At 30.3% G+C, this 10,122-nt stretch overlaps 1 protein-coding gene and 1 pseudogene across 1 annotated transcript; both read right to left on the reverse strand.

Moving 5' to 3' along the window:
• Positions 1–2,821: 2,821 nt before the first annotated feature.
• Positions 2,822–4,192, reverse strand: LOC113376275 (cleavage and polyadenylation specificity factor subunit 6-like). The gene has a single exon (XM_026616182.1). It carries the CDS (start codon positions 4,190–4,192, stop codon positions 2,822–2,824), a length of 1,371 nt encoding a protein of 456 aa, XP_026471967.1.
• A 5,064-nt stretch (positions 4,193–9,256) lies between these two features.
• The window catches only part of LOC113376276, a 3,158-nt pseudogene continuing 2,292 nt past the window's right edge, over positions 9,257–10,122 (reverse strand).

Here is a 10,122-nt window from a genome sequence, read left to right on the forward strand (position 1 = left end):
GAATTTTAGGTCATTTTTAAAGTGTCGTAAAAGAAAGCAATAAATGTTTTTACCAGGGCCGGATTTAGAAATTTGGCGCCCCGGGGCACTGACAAAAATGCCGCCCCATCCCTGAAATTTTACGAACTTTCAAACTTTTTTTTAAAGCAATCGCGCTGCTTTAGCTGCGAGGGATAAAATATAGAAGCGCGTAAGCGCCGCGTTACAGTCTAACGGATAAACAATGTTACAGAACTTATATAATGTAAACAAAATTTATACTTATTATTATAATATCTTTAAAATATCTGATAATTTAATGTGTCTATGTCTTATGATCACTTTTGTCCGCCAAATGTTTCTTTTTCAAGTTTTTTTATTGAACCATCGAAACCGCTAAACATGCCCCCCATAAATTTAAGCAGTTATTTATTCTGTAATGTTATTGGTCGCTTTTTTCTCAAAAACTGAATTATCATTTTTGGCATTTTAGCCCGTATCTTCAAAACAGTTGGACCTGCCTTGACCAATAACTAATCGCACGTCTCCTTATCAATAGGAATTGAATCATAAATCGGTTGATCCGTGTTCTCGAAATCGACTTGAATAATTAAAAAATATTAGATATGTATTGATGGGGAGACGTGCTGATTAGCTTTTGGTACAGGCAATTACGAAAAATGGTAATTGAGTTTCGATATTTCTTCTCTGAAATAGCTACGTAGCGCGATTTTCTTAGTAAAAAGTTCGTAATTTTCGAAAAATTTCAAAATACAAAAAATGTGTTTTAGAAGTATTTTTTTCATTTTTCAATAAAATTTAAAGCTCTTTATAAAATGTAATTTTCAGTAAAGAATGTTTCAGTAATTTGTCTTAAGGCAAAATGCCATGAGTCACTAGTTAAATTTTTTTTTCGACGCTATAAGCTTGGAAGTGCACAAATACGTCATTTTAAGAGGTCTCGAGAACTGAAGAACATATTTTTCTTAAACTTTCACCTTGTTTACGGATCTTTATGTTAGCCAAATTGCCAAATTTGATAACTTAATAACCAATTTGATAATTTACGTTCGTAGAGGGAGGCTAGGCAAAATAATAAATTTTAGTTAACGTTTACTTCAACTCAAATTTTGCATTGCAATCGTATTATGTTTTGTTAATTATATTTCTTGAAATAAAAAATGTTGTTAAAAAAGTTGATTATATTGTATAGAATTTTTTTCTCACTATCCAAATTTTGCCGCCCCCCAAAATTTGCCGCCCTGGGCAGTAGCGCCGATTGCCCCTACTGTAAATCCAGCACTGGTTTTTACTATCCATTTTTTACCACTTGTTTATTAATATTATTAAAATACAAAACAAAAATAAAAAAAATAAAAAAGTTGAAAATTGTGAATACTGGCAGCTGATGAAGTGGTCTCAAAAAATTGGCACCTCTGTCTTGACATGATTTCAGCCCTCCTAGCCATCGGAAATGCAAAAAATAAAAAAATATTAATCTACAATGATGTCGCAATCGTCCGAACTAGCGAATGAGTAAAAAAAAATTTGTTTACAAATTGGCGACTGTTTGAAAAAAAAGTATTTGTTGTACTGTTTTTTTGAGTTTTTCGAATTTTTTAAAAATAGTAAAAATTGGCATTTGGGGTTAATCCTAGTTCGGGCTATAGATAGGTCTATAAACAAGACTCTCTAAACATTTCAAGTGAATCGGTCGATTAAAACTAGTGAAATCGTGTCAACAGTGCTGAAAAAGTCTGTTTCGAGAAAAACGTATTTAAAGTTTTGCGTGAAGCCAAACCAGTATGGAGATCGAGTCAGTAAAATGCCTATATCTCCGAAAATAATTCAAATTTTTAAAAACCTTCTCATACCCATATTCTTAGATAGTTAAACTTTAAAAATATGAAATAAAAAAGACGTTTTTTTGAATTACTACACTAGAATACCCCCTTAAGTCCAAACTATACAATCTCTGTAAAATATTTATTTTGATGTGCATATGCAAATACTTAAATTTTTGCAATGAAACGATCATATATGCATCTTATTATAGTATACTAGTTTTATTAATGCCAAAATACAAATCTTTAATGTTATAAATAAAACTAGCACTAGTAATCAAGTACATGTATAATAGCACTAGTAATAATATGTATAATACAAAAATTCAAAACTGTATCAAATATATAACATATTGTTGAGGACTATTATTCAACAAGCAATAAATAAGATGTTCGTTCAATAAATAAGTTAAGAATACCAGATTCCATATCAAAGTAAGTTAGCAATAAATTTAGTATATCAAATCAAACATTAACTTCAAAATTCTTGTAAAAATACCCGTATTGTAAGTACAGGTAAAAAAAGGGTAGATATCAAACGGGCGGATTAGTTATTAAATCGCCAACAAGTATAGGTTAAATAAATCTTGACATAAAATTCTTTAATAAATAATTTAAAATAAAATCTAACAATATAGCAATAAATTTAGTATATCAAATCAAACATTAACTTCAAAATTCTTGTAAAAATACCCTTATTGTAAGTACAGGTATAAAAGGGTAGATATCAAACGGGCGGATTAGTTATTAAATCGCCAACAAGTATAGGCCAAATAAATCTTGACATAAAATTCTGTAATAAATAATTCAAAATAAAATCTAAAAAATAAAAAAAAGTTTCACATATCAGCCGTGATTTGTTAATGAACATCTCATTTTTTTAATTTTTATAAATTTATAAATAAATTTATGAATTTAAGAATTTTTATCTATCATCTAAATAGTTGTAAGAACATTATTATTAAAAGTCATTAAAGTAGGCTCAAAACCACTAGGTATCAACGATGGTATCTTCTAATGGTCCGTTCTCTCCAATATCTTCTCTCTTGTACCTCGTCGTATCTTCTGCTAGAGTTCTGATGAAAACTACTTCTGGTTCTATGCAACTCCTCCGTTCCTCGTAGTTCTTCATCACGGGTTCTGACACGATCCTCAACGAAATCGCGTGAGTAATGCCGCTGACGTCTCTCCTCTCGTGCTATCCTACGGCCACGCCATTGCGGAGATTCGTGAATCCTTTCTCTCCTTAACGCACGTCGCTCCGATGTCTCGCCCTCGGCCCGAACATTGAACAACGCACGTTGCAAGGAACGAATAATGGTTTGGCACCGTTCATCTTCCACAGTTTGGGATTGCTGGACAAGGGTAAGAGCCGTTTGCAAAGTATCCATTGCGCTCGTGTAGTCGCCTGAAGCCGATTCCGAAACTGCCTTACTAATGGCTGTACTGCTAATTTGCTGATTGTTATACATTAAATTATCGTACAGAGCTTGGACACGTGCATCATTGCTAAGCTCTACTGACTCAGAAACCCTTGCCATGCGATAATCATTTGGTGAAACCTGCCCTGGAGAAACGGTGCCAGGAATGCTGGGTTGGTTCAATATTAAAGATGCTCTAGCATCTGCATGCATTGCAAATCCTCTTCTAGAGTATGGATGGGTGTTTGCTATGTGTTCAAATGAAAGATGAGGTCTGATCATAGGTGTATATTCGGGTCTATTGAAAAATTGAGGTCTTGCTGAGTATACGGCTGACGGAGGTGGCGGTATTCTATAAGATGGAAATAACGGGAATGATTCTCTGTTTGTAATATTCTCATGAAGTTCTCTCATCTGCCACTGGGATTCTAGCATTGCCAGGGCTTGTTTACTCGGACAGGTAACTATTGGTTTACGGCCGTAAAGTTCTTTGGATGGCAATTTTTCTAATACTGTTCGAGCAGAGCTCTCTGTCCTTAATGATATTACGCAATGACCCTTAGACATTCCATTGCGACGGTTTTCAAAAAAAGCCACCGCGATGCAATCTTTGACGCCTAACTCAGCAATGGCGTCTATTATATTTTCGTCAGTGGTCCACCAAGTTAAGTTCCCAATGAATAATTCGTAAATCTGACCGATCACTTCTAATTTTTGGGCTTCTTGCGTACAAATTTCATCATCGTTTTCTTCGTGTTTCGCAAATGTGAGACTTTCGGGTGAGATGGGGGAAGTGAGATTTTCGATCGACTCTTGGGTTAAATCTATTGAGGTGCCTGATGAAATGTCCTCGTAAATATTAGAGGACAAAACCTCAAAAACACTTTCATCATGCGTATTAATATCGTTAGCACAAGTAGAAACGCTTACAACTTCCATTTGATCCATTTTTACACGATTTTCTCACAAAAAGAATAATTGATATAAATGGCACTAACTCTAGGAAAAATAAGTTTCACCGAACTGTCATTTATTTATAACTTATACCAACAATAGAGAAAAAATGAGAAACGAACCATCGAACGCGCGTGAAGTTCGTCTAAGTGCGGTGTAATTTTGAATTTATTAGATTATTTCACTCATTTAAACAAAAAAAATGATTGATTGCATAATAGTTCTCAATATATTTCATTGAATTCAATTGAATAAAACAGCCAATGTGTCGAATGTAGAAAAGTTTTTTTTAATTTTTTTATACGTTTTGAGATGTGTCTCATCATTCAGCTAAAAGAAATTTACAATATAAGAAAAAGTTTTAGAATTAAAAAGATTACTATTATTATTACATACACACACGATCAAAAAGAATTTTAGTTTTTAATCTAATAAATATGTGTGTGTCTAATTCTACACAAAAATTAAAAATATTATCAAAAGTTTTGTTCCATTCTTGTGGTGGTATTATTTCCATTATAAGCACGGATTACCGATGACATGCACACATAAATTAAAATTGTGTAATATAAAATTTCGCTATTTTCTAAAATGATCTAGTGTGTATAATTTGGCTCATTTATTATATTGTCTTATTATTATTATATTTCATATTTTTATTTTCTTAAATAGTTGTCCCCACTGTTTAACTATCTTTGAAACATAGATAAAAGAAAAGAGTACCTCCACAACATCGTGTGTTTTCGTGTTTTGTCACGAGTGTGTTCGGTTCTTTGCTCAAAACTTACATTAACGAATATTCAGTTTAAAATTAAAAACCAAAAAAATGTTAGCTTTATTTTGTTATTATCTATATGTTAATTAAAACAAGTTTTTTATTGTTTTTCCTGGTGTGGTATGTATCAAATTTTTTATTTGTCATTTTATTTTTTAATCTATAATTCACTTTAATTTTTTTTTAAACTTTGTAAAAATTTTTTTAGATACTGAATTTTTTTTTTAAAAAATGACACACAACTGTGTCGAAACGTATAAATAAATATATTATTATTTATGATTTATTTTATTATTTATATATATATATATATATATATATATATATATGTATGATTCTGAATTTGATGTTGACATATGTATTAACAAAGTTTAGTAATCGGGCATAACATCAATAAAAAACATTCATTTCTTTCAAAAATTTATTTTAAATCCATACGTTTCGGCTATAATCCTAGCCTTCATTCAGTGGAAACTAAAAATAAAATTAAAAACTAAAAACAATTGAATTGGAGTGAAAAAAATAGTAAATAGTACTTACAATTTGATGCATAGTGGTAATTTGGAAAATTTTAATAATCCATGGTATCAAGATATGGTAATACACTACACTATGTATTATAAACATTAAACTTGTAATTACACAATATTTTCACAAATATTGTGCAATAATTATTTTTTCTTTTCACTCTAATTCAATTGTTTTAGTTTTAATTTTATTTTTAGTTTCCACTGAATGAAGGTTAAGATTATAGCCGAAACGTATGGATTTAAAATAAATTTTTGAAAGAAATTCATGTTTTTATTGATGTTATGTCCGATTATTAGACTTTGTTAATACACATGTCAACATCAAATTCAGAATCATACAATATATATATATATATATATATATATATATATATATATATTGTGTGCATGTGTGACTTACCACAATCGAATCCGGCTATTATTTTATGTTGCTAATTTTTTGTTATTTATAAAATAATAAAATAATCACTTCAGTTGTAAATTCTGTTTATTTAATCTATAATTGATATTGAATAATACAATCGAAAATTTGATCTTTGACATTTCTGTATATTATAATTTATTAAAACAACGAAATACTAAGAGGCACCTATTACCGCATTTTTGCTAATAAGTACTGGAATTTGTCAACTATCACCTTCATCGAACATCAGAAAAAACAATATTATTTCGCGACAGGAATGTGGACAACTGGCGCCGGAACTGCTCTTATTTATCGTATGTCGCCGGTCACGGCGCGCGGTTTAAAATAATAATGATCTGGTAGAAAATTTACTCAACTAAATATTTGTTATTCGAGTGAACGAGTTAGGACAATTTTCTCTATTTGACAACACTACTAAAATCGCTCATTTGAAGTTAATAGTTTAAATAATAAAACACATCATTACTATTTATTTTTACCACTTTAAAACACATCATTATTATTTATTTTTACCATTTGTTTAATGTAATTACTTGTATCAGAGTTTCTATTTTTTTTATTGATATACTATTTTCATATCTGTCAGATAGGGGTGCCTGGTATGAGAGATTATGAAAACAGTTTTCATATTTTATATATACATTTCATTTCATTATTTTATTATACATTAATATACTATTTATTATAATTAAAATATCTTAAAATATCTCTTCAATCTTCTTTGTCTTCAATTTCCTTATAATAAGAGTTATATAAAAATATTTTAATTATAATAGATATTATATTATTGAAATAGTCAAATGAAATGTATATATAAAATATGAAAACTATTTTCATAATCTCTCATACCAGACACTTCTGTCTGTCTGAGATATGAAAATAATGTATATAAAAAATTTAAAAAAAATTCTTTATTTTACTTTTAAAGTTGTCGACATCACTGGTCATCTTGATACCGATTGGCAATACATTATTTTGGCGAAAATTTTAATTCACAACTAGGTGATAACATAATAATAACAATAACATAATAATCTCTATAATGTGTGTATCTCTATATGTCTAAAATTTTAAAAGCCTTTTAGATTTTCATAAAATAGTTTATAGTTTTTTCAATATGAATAACTTAATGCAATAAATTGATATGTTTCTTTTTTCGAACAATTAATCCAATAAATGAAAAATAATTAGTTATTTGTTGATGTTTAATTACGACGTTTTGGAACTAGATATTTTCGATCATCAGATTTTTTTGTGAAAACAATTTTGTATAAAATAAAAATATTAATGATGATTACAGAATATTAAAATACTTTTTGAAGGAATGGATTATGTACCATATATATTTTGGTAAATGGTATATTATAAAATATATTAATGGGTAGTACTGCCCTTGGGCAGGTCTGCAAGCTGAGTTAAACTCCAACTCGAAAAATCAGCTTCACACACACATACTTTTTCCACATTTTGGTTCAGCTAATCGATTTTTTGGCGAAAACATACTCCTCTCCTTCGGAAATATTTTATAACATTTGGGAAAAAGAAAGATTCTCTAAAAATTTTTTTTATAATATTGATGTTCTGAATTATTTGAAAATGAAGTTTGCATTCAAAAATATTTAAGTATCTACGGTTTTCGTAGAGTATATTAGAGCCGCGTCTACTATTCAGTCCTCGTCGAAAATAATAAATTTTAAATAATAATTTGCAGAAAAATGAAAAAATGCTGAATCATTCCGCTATACAGACGCCGTCGTGCGCATATGTTGGTATCTTACAGTTATTAACATCAATGTCAATAATATGTAAATAATAGCACATTCCGCGGTGACAAAATAAAATCATTAATAAAACGATGACAACCTTTATAAACATCTCGTAGGGTAAGTTATAGTAATCGCAATAAAATCGAAAATGAAATTTTTTGTATATCTTTACGTTCTAGAGGTTTCTGAACATTTTGGCATACCTTAGAAAAAATGGATGTATGTGTGTGTGTGCGTGTGTGTGTGTGTTCGTATACAAATTTTCGTCGACTAATTCTGGAACACGGATCAACCGATTTAAATTCCAAAAACATTCGATTCGTATTGATAAGAAGACGTGCTAATTAGTTTTAGACAAGGGCAGGCCCAGCCGTTCCGAAGATACGGGGCAAAAAGAGCCAAAAATGGTAATTCAGTTTTTTAAAAAGAGAGCGTTCGATTTGAATAGTTCAAAAAACATTTTACATGTATTGACAAGATGAACAACTGATTAAAATTTTAGGGAGGCAGGTCCAGCGGTCATGGACTCTCAACAAAAATAAGTTAAAAAAATGTCATTTGGCGGTCAAAAATGTTTATTGGACATATGTACATCAAATTATCAAATATTTTATAAAGATTTTAATAATAAGTATGAATTTTGTTTACATTTCTATGCGTTCCTTACCAATGTTTATCAGTTAGTTAGACTGGGATGCGGCACTTACACATATTTCTTCTCTAAAACAACCACGCAGCACGATTGCTTTGAAAAAAAGTTCAAAATTTTCAGAAGAATTCTAAGTATAAAAAAAAATCGAAATATAAAAAAAATTTCAAAAAAGTCAATTAATTTAAAAATTTTCAAAATCTCATTTTTTTCAAAGTTTTCAAAAAAAAATTTAAAAGTTTTAGAAAAAAAATAGTTTTTGGTACGGAAAGTTTCAGCAATTTACCTTGGCACGACGCCAGGCACCACTAGTTTTTAAGAAGATCCTTTTAAGACGTCTCTGGTGTGAACAGTATAAAGTTCAATACAATCAGCAAGTACTCGCGAGTTAAATGACAATGCCTAACGGTATCTCCAGGTAATTGCAAATCTGTTACGTACGGTACGCTATTGAGCGTAGCATATCCGCGAATACATGCGCATCAGTTTATTGAAATTCGCAAGCAAATTACTCATTTAATTATATTTATTTATTTATGAGCGATTTAACTGCTTCCAAAATGACCTTATAAATTAGCAACGCAAATTGAAAGACTTGCGTTTATAATAATAATTGCAAATAAATATAAATGATATGATGATTAAATTATTGTCGTTCTACATATTTTTATGCTTAACCCTCCGTCGGTCGGAGTGGTCTGGCCAGACTTTTTTCGACTTCAATTAAACAAAAAAACTTTTAGCAATTCTATCGACTTGAAATTTCTGGACTTTTCCTAAAATTTCAGGACTTTTCCTAAAATTTCATTAGCTGTCGATCAATGAAAATATCAGGACGAAAAAATGTGTGGTCCAGCCAGACTACTCCGACCGTTCGAAGGTAAATAAATATCCGACCGACGGTGGGTTAAATATCATGGGTTAAAACGTGGGCACAAACCCGCAGCTACGTTTGATGCCAACCTCGGCCAGCTTGATATCAAACAGTATGATATAAATTCCCACTTGATGTTATTGATCTTAACTCTCATATCAAGTTGAAATCGTCCTTTGTAGGTATTGCTGCAACATATATATGCTAAAACTATTGGCATTGCAAAAAGCTCCAATTTGACTTTGGGATCGTTCGAGTATTACGTAAGCAGATTTATTACAATTATTTACCCCCCATCCCCCTTGTCAGCAAAAGTAAGCAAAGCTCTTACCTAACATAAGCAAATTACAAACCCCCGCCCCCCTATAGTGCTTACGTAATACTTGAACGGCCCCTTTGACTAATTGTACTGTATGAACTACATCACAACTTATAACACGTATCAAACAAGCAACTATAGTACTGTGTTCAATGAAATTCCCAGTTAACTCTTAATTGTAGAAATATATTTTCAAGCTATTTTTCTAAAATTCTAATCTATCCCGTTTTACCCCTTAAGTGAGGTAAATGAGACTGCTAGGGAGCATACAGATCCAATGTCATGTTTTCAATTTTAAGAACATTTTACGAAATAATAGCATATTTCAAATTCAAACAATGCAAAATACTAATTTTATGGGCACATTTTTTTAAAAGAACGTACTGTATACAACCTAGATCTGGAATAGAAATATTCATCAGCACATAACTATGAACTAAATTTATTCTTATAAATTGCTTTTTTTAATTAAATTTGCATTTTATTACTATTTTTTATTCTTTATATCTTTGCCAAGATGAAAATTCAGTTGGTCATTTTATCAAACAATTTACATTTTATTAAACACTACTAAAAAACATTCGTTA

The sequence above is a fragment of the Ctenocephalides felis genome, unplaced genomic scaffold (assembly GCF_003426905.1).
Source record: "Ctenocephalides felis isolate EL2017-DRISC unplaced genomic scaffold, ASM342690v1 CF-g0.4_SCAFFOLD_01886, whole genome shotgun sequence".
In the NCBI taxonomy this organism is placed as follows: Eukaryota; Metazoa; Arthropoda; class Insecta; order Siphonaptera; family Pulicidae; genus Ctenocephalides; species Ctenocephalides felis.